We start from the raw sequence: 19544 nt of genomic DNA, 5'->3' as shown, positions 1-19544 counted from the left end.
TACGTATGCATAAAACATTGTTATCTATTGTATTATTTATTTAATGAATTAAGTAACGTTTATGACAACCTTTTTCCAAAACACAATATAGAATGTGAGATATAACAGAATAATGCATACATTTATCATTTGTTTTCAAAACAGTTACAAAAAGTGGGACCCAAAAAATTTACTGTGGGACCCCATTTTTATGACTTGATGGGGAACTTGGGACCTCATTTTGAAAATTCCTAGCGCCAACACTGCTTTTCGTCACGGACATGGCACGACAGTATCAAAACAGAGTCTTTAAAGGCCTACTGAAACCCACTACTACCAACCACGCAGTCTGATAGTTTATATATCAATGATGAAATCTTAACATTGCAACACATGCCAATACGGCCGGGTTAACTTATAAAGTGCAATTTTAAAATTCCCGCCACACTTCCGGTTGAAAAACTCCTTTGGATATGATTTATGCGCGTGACGTCACAAAAGCAACGGAAGTGGTTGGACCCCATCGGACCCGATAGAAAAGCCTCTTGTTTTTTTCGACAAAATTCCACAGTATTCTGGACATCTGTGTTGGTGAATCTTTTGCAATTGGTTTAATGAACAATGGAGACTGCAAAGAAGAACGTTGTAGTTGGGATCGATCGGTGTCTTAGCGGCTAAGTACAATACTGTAATATCTGTGATATTTGCATTAGTGTACTGTGTCTTTAAGGATTTGGGGAACGCGCATGCGCGAGTGAGTTGGCGGAGAACTTGAGTGTGTGTGAGCGTGAGTTTTGGCTAACAGCAGCTTGTGTATGTGTGTGCGTTACTTTTTGAACTACAACCAGTTACCGCTTGTTAATAAAGCGATTGAGCAGCGCATCCTCGTCTGTGTGACTCCTTCTCCACTGCGGGGCATTACAATACTTACAGCAACACAACAAGGACTACTTACCCTGACGCCTAGCCGATGCTTGCCGCCAAACCCACGGATGAAGTCCTTTGTCGCGCCGTTGATCGCTGGAATGCAGGTGAGTACGGCTGTTGATGGGAAGATGAGGGCTGGCTGGCGTACGTGGAGCGCTAATGTTTTATCATAGTTCTGTGAGGTCCGGTTGCTAAGTTGCTAAATTAGCCTTAGCGTCGTTAGCAACAGCATAGTTAAGCCTTACCAGGCTGAGAATTTTTAACCGTGTAGTTACATGTACATGGTTTAATATTATTGTTGGTCTTCTGTCTATCCTTCCAGTCAGGGGTTTATTTATTTTGTTTCTATCTTCATTTGAGAACGACGCTAGCACGTTAGCTCAGTAGCTAAGTGTGTCACCGATGTATTGTCTTGGAGATAAAAGTCACTTTAAATGTCCATTTCGCGTGCTCGACTCTCATTTTCAAGAGGATATAGTATCCGAGGTGGTTTAAAATACAAATCCGTGATCCACAATAGAAAAAGGAGAGAGTACATAGTTCTGTGAGGTCCGGTTGCTAAGTTGCTAAATTAGCCTTAGCGTCGTTAGCAACAGCATAGTTAAGCCTTACCAGGCTGAGAATTTTTAACCGTGTAGTTACATGTACATGGTTTAATATTATTGTTGGTCTTCTGTCTATCCTTCCAGTCAGGGGTTTATTTATTTTGTTTCTATCTTCATTTGAGAACGATGCTAGCACGTTAGCTCAGTAGCTAAGTGTGTCACCGATGTATTGTCTTGGAGATAAAAGTCACTTTAAATGTCCTCTCAAGTCCTTCACTGTAACGTTCCTCATCTACGAATCTTTTATCCTCGCTCAAATTAATGGGGTAATCGTCACTTTCTCGGTCCGAATCTCTCTCGCTCCATTGTAAACAATGGGGAATTGTGAGGAATACTAGCTCCTGTGACGTCACGCTACTTCCGGTACAGGCAAGGCTTTTTTTATCAGCGAGCAAAAGTTGCGAACTTTATCGTCGATTTTCTCTACTAAATCCTTTCAGCAAAAATATGGCAATATTGCGAAATGATCAAGTATGACACATAGAATGGATCTGCTATTCCCGTTTAAATAAAAAAAAATCATTTCAGTAGGCCTTTAAACACAAATACAGTTGCCAATAACACCAAAAATAAATGCTGGACGTGTAGCCAGTCCTTTTTATTAAAGAAAGAGTGAGTAATTTTTTTTAAAGAAATCTCAAAAAAAATAAAATTCTCAACAAAGTACATTGTACAATAAGCAGCAACAATTTCAAAATAGAACAAAACGATATTATGTAAGATAAATGTATATGTTAATACTAAATAACAGATTTGTTTTAAATGTATATTCACCTTTTTTTTTTTTTCATTTTTAAAGAATATATGCATCATAGCAAATCTTGCAATGAGTCATATCGACCAAGCCCCTAACCACACCCCCACCATCAAAGGTATTTTGGCAATTTAGGGGAAACCGTGATATTAACAAAATAAAAATGTCTTACATTACGATCATGCTTTGTCAGAGATGTTTTGTAATATTATTATGTGATATTTGCACTTAAAGAAATGCTAGTACATCAGTTGAGGAATATGAAGGCGGGTGGGGTGGGGGTTTTCTGGCTGGCTGAAATATTGTGTAAATTATTTTATAACACGTTCTGGTCGAGTCCTCAATTACAAAATGATTCGCAGGCTCAATATTACATTTTATTAATTAATAGAGAAGGTTAAAACATTGTCATCCAGCAATATGAAGACCATTAACTTGTACAACATGTAATGTACACAATATCAGAAGCATAAATTCAGGTAGAAATATCACATATTATACAGCTGGGATAGCCCCCATTCCCTGAAAATGATCTGCCTAGGGTGAAAAATTAAACACATCTGCGATTATCACGATTAATTTTGAGTTAACTATAAACAAAATGTGATCAAATATTTTAATCGTTTGACAGCCCCTATCTTCATAATATGTTTTACTTGTATTTTATTCTTCATTCCTACACATGGTGCTTACTAATTTTACATGTTTTATTATTTTTAATTTTAGCGTTCCTAAGAGGGAGCCCTCTGCATTAAGGGTTATCGGCCATGGCTGTGGGGGCGCTTTGTGTCAGTGTCCTGGTGGCCGTGGTCTGGTGATGTCCTGGTGCAGATGGCTCCTGTGATAGTGTTTATTCAACTGGCTCCTCTGTACTCAGCCATGCATTCATTTGTGCATGTGTGTGCAACTGATGATGTGGGATGTGGATTATTGGGGTATTTTTTAAGTCTGTAAAGCACTTTGTGTTGTATTTCTTTTATGTATGAAAAGTGTTTTAGAAATAAAGTTTGATTGATTGATTGATATAACCACTTAATTCACCTGTAACTATTGGGATGGGATAGGAAATGAGTAGGGGTTTGTGGAGGGTTTTACAGGGTGAACAGATCACTTAGCCCTACTAAACTTTAAAATCTGTAATGCCCATAGCGTGTAAAAATAAACAAATAAATTAGGGTTGTCAAAAGTAATGATACATGCTTTTTTTTCAGTATCGTCACGGTTTCTTCTGCAAGGCACATCTAATCTTGGCACCTGAGCACTAGGCCAGCATCGAAGAAGAACGCCTGCTGTCTTTAAAAAAACGAGCCAGTGTTTCCCCATTTATTTATGAACGTCTGTCAGAAATGCGGATTTCGGGCTTCGGGCTCGCCCTTGCTCATACTTTACATACTTTAAGACTCCACATTATTGCTGTCATTTAAAAAAAAAAAAATAGTTGACTATTGTTGTCATTTATGACCATACCTATTAGCACAATATTGTTTGTTTTGATATACTGGGAGGCTATTGCCCACTTCTGTTCCTTTTTGAATATATAGTAGCCTCTTTGCAGCTGCTACTGCGATTTTAATTATTTGCAGAAATATGTTAAAGCACAGTAATTCAAAATACTTGACACTTTGAAACAGTTTTCAATAAAGTAAGTTTAAAAGTACATTAGATTACTTTTTTTAAATCGTGGTATCGAATAAGCTTAGAGAATCGTAAACATTCATAGGTATTGGGATCGATTGCTGAAATTCTGGTATTGTGACAACCCTCGTCTAAATACTATGCAGTTTACTGTCACAAAGAATGTAAGAAATGCCTATTATAGTGTAGTAATCACATAGCATTAAACTGTAATTTTTAGGCATTATGCAATTTGAAATTGGGAGTTTATCAGTAAATTAAAAAATACAGTATATGTATACTTAAACAATACACACACTCACTAGAAACAGGGTATTGGTACACATAATCTAATTACATGCAATACACAAGTACCGAAATGATTGCCGTAATTGCATGTGGTGGTCTCAAACTCACTCTTACGATAGTAAGTTTTTTTCTTATCTCATTTAGCTACATGAAATGGGAAAATTCTGCACAAAACTCTCTCGTAGAACAGTTACACAATACCACTGTGTATCGGTAACATATTGTTAAAAGCATCAATACTGCATATCAGAGCATATTATTTGACCAGGAATCCATGATGACGCGAAAAGAACACTGTGCCTTGCTAAAAAGTCCTGGTCTGCCCTTTGCTCCATATGTAGACTGACATGTAATGGGTTCATGGTTGGGTCAAAGCAGCTTTTCACCAAAATAATTTTTTTCAGGGTCAAGTAGTTTTTGCGTAATCCTTCTGACAGACGGACGGACAGTCAACAAAAGCAACATAGGCGGGTGAAAACATGATGAAAATGAAACAAATGAGGAGAATGTGGACTTTCCCCAACCCCCATTCATCCATTCTATAAATAAAATTGTTAGGAAGCAATGAGTTTCTCCATATTTACTTTGAAGAACTCAGACTCAGACAATTGTTTTGGTTGCTTACGGAGGATGCAACGGTAATGTAAATACATTTTCAAAGTTCTCACGATAATGTTGTGGCATGTGAAGGTATCAAATAAGAACTTTGGAGTACTCCTGTAAGTGTATTTGTTCTGGTGCTATTGAGTGGGACGGTCTGAGAAGTAAACGACATCTCCCATGTTCCCCTGTGCAGTATCAATTCCCATCTCTACATGACAAAGTTGCTAAGTTAGCAATACAGGTCTATCCTACTACGTCTTCTTATTCTGTATTAGGAAACGGATGTATTTGTGGCGGTCCAAATTCATTAGTGGTGGGCCACACAAAGGAATGTGTGGGAAACACATTAAAACAATGTATGCAAAAATATAATTATTTCCCACTAGGGACGTAACGATATGAAAATGTGATATAACTGTTATTGTCATCAAAATTATCATGGCTATCATTTTTACGTTATTGCTACTAGTGTGCTCAGAAAGTACTCATACACACTTTAGTTTAATTTAATAATAATAAAATGAATACTGTAGCGGTTGATTTAAGGTCTTAATTCACCACACCTGTTATTTGACTTTGTCATCATCTTTCACCGTACTGTTCTATTGTGTACATGACAATGTTGTTCTTTGTGTGCAGTTAAGAGCGAGTAATTTGGTGCGGCCCCTTTAAGTGGCCGTCAGTAGATTCTCACAAAGGTGGGGGTTTGTTGTTCCCGCGATATTTGAGTGTTTGTGATGAAAGCGTTCATTCTTGCTGGTGCTTTGATGAATAAACGACGCACACGTTTTTGTGTGTCAACTATACTTCAAGTTGTCTAGCTTTCACGCTACGAGCACAACACTGGTGACCCCGACGCTTCACTGTACGGATTCAGTGATTTTTATAGACCATGACGGCGAATGCGGTTTCTCTAAAGCTGCCCGAGTTCTGGGAAACTTCCGCGACCGCATGGTTTGCCCAGGCCGAGGCACAGTTTGCCCTGCGTGGTATCACCGAGGACGACACTAAGTTTTATTATGTCGTGTCCTCCCTCGGGAGCGCGACGGCGACCAGAGTGGTTAACGCCCTTACGCACCCACCGGAGAGGAACAAGTACCTCACGTTGAAGGCTCACCTCTTACAGACATTTCAACTTTCCGACGCGGAGCGAGCTAACTGCCTTTTTTCGTTGCAGGGGCTTGCCGATTGCAAGCCCTCTGAACTAATGAACAACATGCCAGGCCTCTTAGGTGAGCACAGACCTGGATTCTTCTTCGTGCAGTATTTCCTGAGACTCCTGCCTTCTCAGGTGCGGGCTGCTTTAGCCAACACCACCATTTTGGACTGCTGCGAACTAGCTGCTGAAGCTGATAAGTTTTTTTTAGCTTCCCAACCGACCTATGTGGCTGCATTCCTTCCGGCTGAGACAGAAAGACCCATGGCAGATTCTTCCACTCTCGCTGCTGCTGCTGCGCCCCCCAGGCGACAACCGGATTCTGGACTATGTTTTTTCCACGCAAAGTTCGGGACCAAAGCTAGGCGGTGCCGTCCCCCATGCAGTTTTCAAGGACCGCCGCCGGGAAACGCCGGGGCCGGCGCTCAGCAGTGGCCATGAGCGTCGGCAGTACTGGCAGGCTGCTCTTCATCCAGGACTCCCTCTCTGGACGACGGTTCCTGTGTGACACCGGTGCGCAGAAGAGCGTCCTGCCAGCATCAAGGTTGGACATGCTGTCTGAGTCACTTGGCCCCCCCATGGAAGCGGCCAATGGCAGCCCTACCCACACTTATGGAATACGGTACGTGGAACTGTGTTTTGGTGGACAGCGTTTCAGTTGGAACTTTGTGACTGCTAAAGTGACGGTGCCGCTCATCGGTGCAGATTTTCTCTGTGCTTTCGGCCTCCTTGTGAATGTAAAAAACAGGCGTTTGGTGGATGCGATTACTTTCTGCTCGTACAAGTGCAGTCTCAGCGCGACGAACTCCATCAGGCTTTCCAGCATGCTACCCACCGCAGACGTTTTTCTGCGCCTCCTCGCTGAGTTCCCCACCCTGGCGCAGCCCACGTTCTTGTCATCTACCGCCAAGCATGGTGTGGAACACCACATTGCCACCACGGGCCCCCCTGTGCACGCACGAGCCCGGCGCCTGGACCCTGCTAAGCTCTCCATCGCTAGAGCTGAATTCGAGACCATGGAACCACCTCAGGATCATTCGCCGCTCAGACAGCCCGTGGGCGTCGCCCCTCCACATGGTGGAGAAGCCCGGAGGTGGTTGGCGGCCATGCGGTGATTACCGCAGACTCAACGACGCGACTACCCCGGACCGTTATCCGTTCCCCACATACAAGATTTTTCCGCCAACCTTGCTGGGAAAACTGTTTTCTAAGGTAGATCTCGTCCGGGGCTATCATCAGGTGCCGGTCCACCCCTCTGATATCCCGAAGACAGCGGTCATCACCCCATTTGGACTGTTTGAATTTTTACGTATGCCTTTTGGCCTTAAGAGTGCCGCACAGACTTTCCAGCGGTTGATGGACTCTGTTTTACGTGATTTGCCGTTTCTGTTTGTCTATTTGGACGATATCCTGGTCGCGAGCACCTCTCAGGCCGAGCATGTGACCCACCTCAGGTCCCTTTTTCAGCGCCTTAGCCAACACAGGCTCATTGTCAACCCAGCTAAGTGCCAGTTCGGGTTGTCTGTTATCGACTTCCTCGGACATCGTGTCACGGAGTGCGGGGCAGTTCCCCTCCCAGCAAAGGTTGCTGCCGTCGCAAACTTCCCCCGCCCACTCACGGTTAAGGCTCTTCAGGAGTTCCTTGGCATGGTGAATTTTTACCATCGTTTCATCCCCCGGGCAGCTGACCTCATGCGGCCGCTGTATGATGCTCTTAAAGGAGCTGCTCCCAAGCACATGGTAGACTGGTCTGACGCGCGGCAGACTGCTTTTTTGGGGGTCATGTCTGCTCTCCCTAAAGCTACCCTGCTGGCACACCCATTACCCGATGCTCCTATTGCAATCACCACGGACGCGTCAGATTATGCTGTAGGTGCAGTGCATGAGCAGTGGGCGGGTGGCACTTGGCAACCTTTGGCTTTCTTTAGCAGGCAGTTGCGCCCATGCGAGCGGAAATATAGCACATTTGACCGTGAGCTCCTTGGCCTCTATCTGGCCATACGCCATTTCCGTTCGTTACTTGAAGGCCGGCCTTTCACAGCTTTTGTGGACCACAAACCCCTCACTTTCGCGATGGCCAAGACGGCTGAACCGTGGTCGGCTCGGCAACAGAGGCACCTCTCCTACGTCTCAGAGTTCACGACGGACATCCAGCACCTTGCTGGTAAGAGCAATGTCGTTGCTGATTGCCTTTCCCGAGCCATCGTGAGCGCTGTCCATGTGGGGCTCGATTTTGCACAAATGGCAGTTGACCAGGCCGATGACCCGGACATCCAAGCTCTGAAGGCTGCAGCCATAGGGTTACGGTTGTCTGAGGTCCCATTTGAGGACACAGGGGTTACGCTCCTTTGTGACGTCGCTACCGGTCGGCCACGGCCCCTTGTGCCCGCCATTTGGAGGCGGCGTGTGTTCGACTCCATCCACGGCCTTTCCCACCCTGGGAGGAAACCTTCCCAGCGGCTGGTTGCTGCTAAATTTGTCTGGCGTGGCCTGAAGAAAGACGTTAGGGACTGGGCTTCCACATGTGTGGCATGCCAGCGCTCAAAAGTGCACTGCCACACGCAGGCCCCACTGGCACCGTTTACGGTTCCGGAGCACCGTTTTGACCATGTCAATGTGGCCTCTCCCATCCTCACGCGGCTGCACATACCTCCTCCCGATAGTCGACAGGACCACCCGCTGGCCAGAGGCAGTACCTCTGACGTCCGCCACCTCCGCGGAGGTGGCGCGTGCGTTCATTGGTACGTGGGTTGCCCATTTCGGTACCCCATCGGACATATCATCCGACCGGGGCACTCAGTTCATTTCTGAGCTGTGGGCCGCTGTGGCCGAGAGCTTGGGAGTGAAACTCCACCACACGACGGCGTATCACCCGCAGGCCAATGGTATGTGTGAGCGATTTCACAGGTCCATGAAGGCAGCGCTTAGGGCGTCCTTGAAGGACAGCGCTTGGGTAGACAAGCTCCCTTGGGTGATGCTGGGGCTTCGGACTGCCCCCAAGGAAGACTTGCAATCTTCCTCGGCAGAGTTGGTGTATGGCCAGCCCCTGCGGGTGCCAGGTGACTTTATTCCTAGCACGACGGAACCTTGGTCCGCCAGTAAGCAGCGAGCTGCTCCCCTCGATGCTGCCAAGAGTTTTGCCCCCATCCCCACTTCTCAACACGGCCTTACGCCGTCTTATGTTCCCGCTTCCTTGAGGGGAGCAGCGTTTGTTTTTGTCCACTGTCCATTGACAGTTTGTTTTCCTTTGTGATGGCGAATTCTGGGGGGGACGTGTGTAGCGGTTGATTTAAGGACATAATTCACCACACCTGTTATTTGACTTTGTCATCATCTTTCACCGTACTGTTCTATTGTGTATATGACAATGTTGTTCTTTGTGTGCAGTTAAGAGCGAGTAATTCGGCGCGGCCCCTTTAAGTGGCCGTCAGTAGATTCTCACAAAGGTGGGGGTTTGTTGTTCCCGCGATATTTGAGTGTTTGTGATGAAAGCGTTCATTCTTGCTTGTGCTTTGATGAATAAACGACGCACACGTTTTTGTGTGTCAACTATACTTCAAGTTGTCTAGCTTTCACGCTACGAGCACAACAATACAATAAATACATAGCCACACAATATACTTTATTGGCAGTAATATGGTATATAAAAATAATGTTCTGGCTACTTAGGCCATAATCCTTATGTGTGTTTAAATATTTTTATCTTCTTAAAGTTTAAGTGAAAAAAAAACGTGTGTTGGGTGCGTCACGTCCGGTTTACACTACCGTTCAAAAGTTTGGGGTCACCCAAACAATTTTGTGGAATAGCCTTCATTTCTAAGAACAAGAATAGACTGTCGAGTTTCAGATGAAAGTTCTCTTTTTCTGGCCATTTTGAGCGTTTAATTGACCTCACAACTGTGATGCTCCAGAAACTCAATCTGCTCAAAGGAAGGTCAGTTTTGTAGCTTCTGTAACAAGCTAAACTGTTTTCAGATGTGTGAACATGATTGCACAAGGGTTTTCTAATCATCAATTAGCCTTCTGAGCCAATGAGCAAACACATTGTACCATTAGAACAATGGAGTGATAGTTTCTGGAAATGGGCCTCTATACACCTATGTAGATATTGCACCAAAAACCAGACATTTGCAGCTAGAACAGTCATTTACCACATTAGCAATGTGTACAGTGTATTTCTTTAAAGTCATTGAAAAGTACAGTGCTTTTCCTTAAAAAATAAGGACATTTCAATGTGACCCCAAACTTTTGAACGGTAGTGTATGTGACGTCAACCAGATTAATTTCCTGTTGTCATAATCCTTCCAAATATCGATTGAACTCTCTAAGAGAGCACAGCTTTTAGAATTAATGTGCACAACTGAATATCTCAGTTGCTCAAACAGTAATGTATTATATAATTTTATATTGGGGAATGTTTTTTTTTAATGGGTATAAGGGGAAATGTCTTTTGTTTTCATGTTAACATTTAAACTAGCTAGCGCAAGCTTGCTTCTCCAGTAAATGAGCAGTGTCAGTATCGGTCTGTGAGTTTGTTAACATGTTATCAATCACGGTTTTACGCAAATTTGTATTTGAAACGGTAATACTAACCATGGACTGTTTAACCGCGGTTTATCGTTACATCTCTTTTTCCACCTTTAATCTGACTCATCTGATGAGTTTTAAACCAACTTTTCTTTTTTTAATATGTGACTTGAAGTAGTAGTTCTTTATAGTTCATATTGGAAACAGGTGGTACAATCAACAATACAAGCTATAATAAAATATATGTACCCGGTATGTGGTTTTTCCAACATTCTGGAAATACCTTAATCCATATTTAATGAACATAGAATAATCTGACTCACCTTAGGGTCGGCAAGAGCGTTGATAACGTTCCCCAGTGCGAGGAGTGAACGGTTGATGTTTGCACCCTCTCGAAAGCGTTGCCCTTTGGTGTTGGTGGCACTAGCTCTTTCTGAGCCTGCCAGATCAATTAGGCTCATTTTTGCCACACACACGTTGCGATTGAGACTTGCCGTTTTGTCCTGCTGTCGCAAATATATCTGGAGAAAAATAAAGTACTCATAAGGTCATCAAGACACCAACAATCCTTCTGTTGTAGTTATAAAAATAAATGTGTGGTATTTAAGAATAAAGTTAAAAGATTACTTCTATATTATTAGATTATAGGGCTGCACCTGTTGATTATTTCTGTAATTGAGTAATCTTTCGATTAGTTTGTTTGATTAATCGGCTAATCAGATAAAACACACTTTATAGCCTTACTGTGTATTCTAAAGAATACACATCCTTTTTTGAGTCATTCATTTTTCGGCACATCATCAACATTGAGACTGCACTTTTAACATTATTGAATATTAAAAAGATAAAAAATAAACGTCTTCACTGTTTGCCGCCACACAGAGCATGACACCCACACACTACCACTCTCAGGTGCGCTCTGTTACAATGGCTATGCGAAAACTATGTTTACCTTTTTAAAGTTCTGGGAACTGCATGTGGTCTGGATTTGGTTAGTTAGGCCATTTGTACATGAACACGGATACTTTATAAACGCATACTTATCTCTGTGTTTAGGCTTCTTATCCTTTTGTCCTTCAAAATACACACTTTGTTAGAATAATTATGTATACATTATCACACTAACTTTAGTATGCTTAAAGTCCGTTGCTTTAGTTATTAGCTATTGTGCTCAAGATAGACTTTTCTAATCTATGCAAGGACAAAACTTCTTGTCTGAGGGGTGGCCTCAACCACAGATGTTATCTTTGTTTTAGCCCGCTAACAGCCAAGGACTTCAAGGACCTTAACGAAGATAAGATGACAGCACGCAGACGAAGCAGAGACTTCTAGGACCTCAACAACGATAAGATGACAACACGCAGACGAAGCGGGGACAAGGCGAAATCACAAGGCCCCCAGCACATTCCGTCACGTACTGTGCGTCTTGGACCTGCTTTGCATAATATATGTGACCACTCCTTTTAGAGGCGGCCTCAGTGATGTTGACTATGGAACTCTGAATAAAAAGAGGGACACGGGAGCTGAACCTTAGAGCGTAGGGCGAGACTGTGACTAAGTGTGCAGCTCCATGTGTTCTCCTCATGAGCTAAATTGAACCCTGTCTCTGCATGATTCCTTGCTTCTTGTCTCATTAATAGATGTCATCAGTGTTTGAACCTGACACACTTTCGCAAACTCTTAAGCATATGCGTGTACACAACATAAACAGAGACTTTTACTCATCTCATGACGTCACAGTTGTGCATTCATTTTTAAAGCTCAATATATAGTACACAACACTGCCTTGGGGGCTTAAAAAACACACTAAGATGACTTACTGTATGTTTGAACGTAAACATGCTGTTATTTTCACTCTACATTATTGAAAATATGTAACAAAATTAGCTTTGAAAGATGCTGCGACACTCGCCAACTCCAGTGACAGCTGTTTTGGATACTATGGCTGTCGGACCTACAGCTGATGGCATAACTTTGACAAGCATGACTTTTTGCTTTGTGTCATAAGAAAGGTGCAACATTATCTAATGTTTTTAATAACAGATCATGAAGTTATTCACGAACGTGCGCACGTGACAAAAATAAACCCCCAAACAAACAAAAAACCGTGATATAACATTCCTCCTTGTTAGCGTGTATTAATGTTAAAGACAATATACACTTCATTGCACATGTATCACTATATTGCTGATTAAATGTGTTATAATTCCACAAGAGTTTTGCAGGTTTTGCCCTTCAGGCACTTAAACATTTAAGAGGTTTCTTTGGCTCCTTGTTACTGTGCGCTGATTTTAGAAATAATGTACACTTCACTGCACTTGTAATATATCACCTTACTGTTAATTAAATGTGTTATAATTCCGCGAGTGTTGGGTTTAAGCCGCACAGGTGCCTATGTGTGCTTTAGGCACTTTAAAAAAGATTCATAATGTTTTCCGGGCTCTGTGTGAGTGCAGGCTGGTTTTAAAAATAATGTACATTTAATTGTATGTTTAGTATACCAAAGTAAACATAGCAACAAAAGGTTTAATGCCACCAATTAGGCTTTTGCTGCTTTTCCAGGCTTCTGATTGGACAAAATGTGCATGACAGCAGCTGCATGTGTTTGCGTATAAACAAAGAGTTTTAAAACTACTTGTGTGGATGGAGATCGTTTTAACCCCAGATATGTGGACATGGCCTTACACTCAAAAATAATATAAGTCTAAACTTTATTTGAAGCAAATTAATCGATAAATCATTGCAGCCCTAATAGATTATATTTGACTTTTTGAAATATTATAATGAAAATTAGCATTTAGTTTGTTCAAATGGGACTGAAGTGAAATACCTGGAACACAGCATGGGACCGGGAAGAGGTGGCATTCATATCAGTAGGGTGTTGTGTCCTGTTTTGATTGCCAGAATCCAACGCCTCGAGGATGTGCTCTGCAGACTTTGGCTATTTCAAGGGAAAATACATAATCCATTTAGCCTGTCTAACATATAGAGAATATTTTGCCAGTTTACAGATTAAATTGTTATTTATATAAAATATATGAATTCTGAGGTGACAGTGTGGCGACTAACCTGGTGCAGCGTGAGGCCCTGAATCACCACACCTTTGACACAGTCCTCTCTTACTGCAAGAGGACCTGCATTAGCCAACAGGTCCCTGATTTGTTCATTATAAACCTGCAGTAAAACACAACAACACTTATGTAAAGATTGCAATAGATGATGTATGGCTTGAATATTGGGCAGCATTTCCAGCAGACTAGACTGGAACTAAACAATAACCAAGGGAACACTGTACATTCATTTAATTTCCAATTAATTGCCCACTCATTGAGGAATTTAAACAAATGCACATTTTGGTGCATGCTGCCACCAAATATCATTACAACAACTGTATATACAGCAGGTTTTTGCAAAACGATTAAAATGTTCACCTCAAGATATGAGACTGCAACAGCAAACTCCTTCTCCTCTTTGACATCATCCATGCGCTTGAAAAGCTCTTTCATCGTACGGTACATAACCCCTCGTTCTGTTTGTGTACCTAGCATGGTATGTGTTTTTCCTGATCCAGTGGCTCCATAAGCAAAAACTAAAACAAAAGGGAAAAGTGTAGATCATGCAGAGTGGAGGCCACAATAATGATATTGTGAGTATGCCATTATTCTTAACATGGAAAAAGTATAGTCGTCCCTTGCTACATCACAACATTGCAGTTTTAAATGTTTTTTAAGCATATTTTGAATAACAAAAATTAAGTGTCGAATTACTGTAAATTCTATTAATGTCATGAACATGCATCGCTTCAGTAGTTGTGACTTCAAAATACAAGAGTCATCAGGCAACGTGCAGGTAAGAAATAATCTTTTATTACTCATAAGTAGCAAAAGGAAGTGCAATTATAAGCCCCAGCAAATAAAAAAAAAAGAAAAAGGAATAGCTAGCAAAGCAACACAAACAGTCAGTAACAATTGTCAGTTCACAACACTATAGTATAAAGAAGCCTGTATGGCAACCACAAACAGGTGTGCTCAGGTTACCAATATATGGAGCCAGGCAGGAAGTGGAACAGAAAATAAGAGCACTGAAAAGGAAACAACAGTAAACTAAGGAAGAGAATACTTAACTAAGGGACCAAGAATATTGTCAGACCTGCCATGACAGGTCTGACTGACTGGATAATGTTCAAATCCAGTCTGAAAACACTTGTATTCAATTGGGCATATGGCAACTGAAAGTATTTGATCTACAGTATTTGATTGATTTAACTTTAATTATGGTTGTTTTTTCTGATTTTAATACGAAATGTGATTTTTCTATTTTTAATTTAGCCTTCTTTTTCTGTAAAGCACTTTGAATTGCCTTGTGTACGAATTGTGCTCTATAAATAAGCTTGCCTTGCTTCCAACTAAATGATGACTATAACCTCAATTTGCAATACGACGACTGATTTCCTTGTTTTATAAAAAAGTACCCATAGCTTAATTTGGTGTGACAGACAAACAAATCTAATTTTAGAATGGCTTGAGAAAAACCAAACCTGTAGGACAAAGTTTCCAAAATGATAGAGTAGTTTCTTTAACTAACTACAAAAAGAAAACAACACAAAACAGTAAAATCATCTTTCAATCAAGTCTAATACTTCTGATAACAAATAATGTTGCTGTTGAATGTTGTAGGCAAAGTAGCAGATTTGACATCCAACTATTGTTCACCTACGTGACATCCAAAAACATGCAATTGTCTGAGACGTGTATTCGTTCAAAGATTAGTACGAGGCAAACTAAACAAAGCAGTGATTTCAAAGATACTCCAAAAAATAAAATACAACTGTTCAAAGTTGTTTGGACATTATAACTGATAATAAAATTGGTTTATTGGTTTAAAAAATGTGTATTAATAACAATATTACCTGTACAGTTGAATCCGTTCATGACACCATCCAGCACTCCTTTAGTGGTATTCTCAAATATATCATCTTGAGTAGAAGTCTCGCCAAAGACACGATCAAAAACAAACTTAAGGTCTTTGTTCGCCCTTTTGTTGAGGTTTCTGCTCCGAACTCTTTGTGACCCAAAACATGATATGTCCTCTTCTTTTGGATCAAATATGATCATGTGGTCATCGACAACTTGGACAACATTCCGAAATTTTTCACACCTCTCGCTGTCGTTGTTTGGCCTCACCCGAACGACCACCTTCACGTGGCTGCACACATCGCTTGCCATTGCGTTTTTCGCTGGTGACTAAACACAAAAGCAAATATTAGCAAAATGATGAAACACGTTTTTATTTGTTAGCTGCTAATTATTTAGGAAAGGAAAGGGCAGAGAGCAAGAAACGACAGAGGTTATGCATTTTAAAGACGAGACAGTGCTGTGCTAACAATTTAAGACTGTTTGTTTAAATCTCTGTTCTTTAGTGGCTGACGGAGGGAAAACCTGCAGCATTTCTCAGATGCTCGAAAGACAGAAATTATCCAAAACAAAAAAACACCTGAAATGCAACTGAAAAATGACTGGTAACACGATATTATGTATTTTTTAACCTATTGTGTAATAAATTGAAGGTTCAGTTTTGTACAGCACTTTGTGTTTGCCATTTGCCTGTGCATGAAAAGTGTTATATAAATAAATAAAGTTAGCAAAATATGCAATACACTTTGAGGTATTCTGTACTAACGTGTTATATATCGTAAAAGTTATTACAAATACTTCCATTTTTATTGGAAGAAAATGTAGCCATTATGTAATAAACCATTGAGATTGATGCCTTAAGGCCCAAGCTGTTTGTTTACATGCTTTTTTTTTAATTTCTCTTTGCTATTTGGGCTTTTTGGACCCGAATTAGAATAAAAACTAAAAATCATCTTTTTATATGATGTACTTAGTCCATAAGTATACAAAAGTGTACTTCATGTGTAGTGACATGCAACATTTTATTTTTACACTTTTTTTTTTCCAAATTCCATTGTATGTTATACTCTTCTGAAACCACCAGATAGCAGTATAAGTGTCCATATGTCAGGATAAGACCCCAATTCAGTAGTGTACACAATTTTGGAAATAAGAGCTAAAAGGTGCTGTCCACGCATGTGGCCACTAAGGCCTTTAGAGGTGTTAACTTAAAAAAAATAAAAATCTGAACAACATTAAGCATTATGTCTTTAGTGGTGTTTTTAGGTTTTCAATGTATTGAGTCCCCAGTGGGTCCCTGGAAACTTTGTTGGGTCCACAATAAACCATTTAAAAAAAACCTGTTTTGATCCTTCTCTTAAATTGTAGCATTAAACTCATTTGATTATGGAATGATGATATATGGTATTGGTTATAACTAACATATGCTTTCATTTATGTTCTGAAATTAAACATTTTCACAGAAGCCATTTTAGCATAACACAATTGGAACCACCAATCAAAGTATTTTTCATCATATTATTGTTCATCATATATTGTTAAATTTCTTTACAGCGCGTCCCCTAAAAGCACCGAGCAAATGAAACGTGGATATATTTATTATGCCTTTTGTATCTGTAATTGTTTAAATGAAATCCATGGTGACTGGCTCGTTGTTTTGTTAGAGGCTAAACTAGTTACTATGTACAGGTGATGACGTCTGTGCTGAGCAGATGCACAGAGGGTTGAAACAGCTATTGTCTGGTCTGCTGACAAAGTTTTTTTTTTGCTAGTTAGTAGTGCTGCAACTAACGACTATTTTGATAGTCATCAACTATCTTAAAGATTAGTCGACAAATCGGATTATGAAGATTCATTGGCTCTAATTTAGCCATTGGCTCTAAAGAGATATTTTTATGCATGTATGAACAATAATGATGATTACTTCATTCAGAAAGATTTATACTACTATATACTGTAACAGTGCTGCTCATTAAGCTGTTACAATAATAACTGGATTCAGCTTTTGTCCATTTAAAAGTAAGTACTGGACAAATGCTGATAAAAACTACAAATCAATTTTTCAAAATAGCACTATTAACAAAATGCAACCAAACTCTTTTCTCAAAAAAGAAAATATCTTTTTGTGATGATGATGATGTGATGTTTAAAAAAATGCCACAGGTTTATGGACGGTACATTGACAGATCAGCGTTTCCCCTGAATTGTCAAGATACCTGTGGTGCACCACCACAGGTATCTTGACAATCTGGTGGTTTCAGAAGAGTATAACATACAATGGAATTTGGAAAAAAAAGTGTAAAAATAAAATGCGTTTTGTTAATAGTGCTATTTTGAAAAATTGATTTGTAGATTTTTATCAGCATTTGTCCAGTTAATTAAGGGGAAACCCTGAGGGTATCCCAATAACTTTGAATGTTCCAATCTCTTTCTAGCTTTACCAGACTGATAAACTTAAGTTGGCGGTAGGGCTGGGCAATTATAGTGTTGTTAATTACAGTTTGATTGCGATGATCAGCTGTTACCATAATTACTTCGATCAAACATGGTGGGGAAATGTCTGTTAGAAGATACCTAGTAAACAGAAGGGAAGCAATGGTGCTCTGTGAAATCCTGCACGCAACACGCCACCTTTATTGACTGCTGTCCTATGCGTGTCTGTTAATATGTGTTTGTGCGCATGTCGTGTAAAATTTCTGTTTTTGAGGTGATATACAGTCGTGGTCAAAAGTTTACATACACTTGTAAAGAACATAATGTCATGGCTGTCTTGAGATTCCAATAATTTCTACAATTCTTATTTTTTTGTGATAGAGTGATTGGAGCACATTCTTGTTTGTCACAAAAAAATGTTCATGAAGTTTGGTTCTTTTATTAATTTATTATGGGTCTACTGAAAATGTGACCAAATTTGCTGGGTCAAAAGTATACATACAGCAATGTTAATATTTGGTCACATGTCCCTTGGCAAGTTTCACTGGAATAGGGCGCTTTTGGTAGCCATCCACAAGCTTCTGGTTGAATTTTGGACCATTCCTCTTGACAAAATTGGTGCAGTTCAGCTAAATTTGTTGGTTTTCTGACATGGACTTGTTTCTTCAGCATTGTCCACACGTAATCCTCCTTTTTTATTGTCCCATTTAAAGCACCAGTTCCATTGGCAGCAAAACAGGCCCATAGCATAATACTAATAATCACCATGCTTGACGGTAGGAATGGTGTTCCTGGGATTAAATGCCCCATCTTTTTTCCTCCAAACATATTGCTGGGTATCTTGGCCGAACAGCTAAATTTTTGTTTCAACCGACATCACATGGACAAAGATAAGACCTTCTGGAGGAAAGTTCTGTGGTCAGATGAAACAAAAATTTAGCTGTTTGGCCACAATACCCAGCAATATGTTTGGAGGAGAAAAGGTGAGGCCTTTAATCCCAGGAACGCCATTCCTACCATCAAGCATGGTGGTGGTAGTATAATGCTATGGGCCTGTTTTGCTGCCAATGGAACTGGTGCTTTACAGAGAGTAAGTGGGACAATGAAAAAGGAGGATTACCGGTACCTCCAAATTCTTCAGGACAACCTAAAATCATCAGCCCGGAGGTTGGGTCTTGGGCGCAGTTGGGTGTTCCAACAGGACAATGACCCCAAACACATGTCAAAAGTGGTAAAGGAATTGCTAAATCAAGCTAGAATTAAGATTTTAGAATGGCCTTCCCAAAGTCCTGACTAAAACGTGAGGCCAATGCTGAAGAAACAAATCCATGTCAGAAAACCAACAAATTTAGCTGAACTGCACCAATTTTGTCAACAGGAGTGGTCCAAAACTCATCCAGAAGCTTGTGGATGGCTACCAAAAGCGCCTTATTGCAGTGAAACTTGCCAAGGGACATGTAACCAAATATTAACATTGCTGTATGTATACTTTTGACCCAGCAGATTTGGTCACATTTTCAGTAGACCCATAATAATTTCATAAAAGAACCAAACTTCATGAATGTTTTTGTGACCAACAAGTATATGCTCCAATCACTCTATCACAAAAAAATAAGAGTTGTAGAAATTATTGGAAACTCAAGACAGCCATGACATTATGTTCTTTACAAGTGTATGTAAACTTTTGACGACGACTCTATGCAGACTTCACAGTTTCTCTTTAC

At 40.6% G+C, this 19544-nt stretch overlaps 1 protein-coding gene across 2 annotated transcripts in view; it reads right to left on the bottom strand.

Moving 5' to 3' along the window:
• LOC133638542 (kinesin-like protein KIF18A) overlaps window positions 1-19544 on the bottom strand; it is a 53903-nt gene that overhangs the window by 28637 nt on the left and 5722 nt on the right. Inside the window, exons 2-6 of one of the 2 annotated variants that reach the window (XM_062031254.1) lie at window positions 15384-15717; window positions 13906-14063; window positions 13544-13648; window positions 13305-13415; window positions 10798-10995 (exon numbers count right to left, since the gene is read on the bottom strand). In XM_062031254.1, the coding sequence (XP_061887238.1) occupies window positions 10798-10995; window positions 13305-13415; window positions 13544-13648; window positions 13906-14063; window positions 15384-15699 (888 nt within the window). In that variant the 5' untranslated portion in view covers window positions 15700-15717. The remainder of the gene's footprint in view (window positions 1-10797; window positions 10996-13304; window positions 13416-13543; window positions 13649-13905; window positions 14064-15383; window positions 15718-19544) is intronic. The other variant, XM_062031262.1, reaches the window with a different exon arrangement.

This window comes from Entelurus aequoreus, linkage group LG02, assembly GCF_033978785.1.
Source record: "Entelurus aequoreus isolate RoL-2023_Sb linkage group LG02, RoL_Eaeq_v1.1, whole genome shotgun sequence".
NCBI classification, from domain to species: domain Eukaryota; kingdom Metazoa; phylum Chordata; class Actinopteri; order Syngnathiformes; family Syngnathidae; genus Entelurus; species Entelurus aequoreus.
Note: the sequence above shows the minus strand (reverse complement) of the source record. Positions and strands in the feature narration are given on the sequence as shown.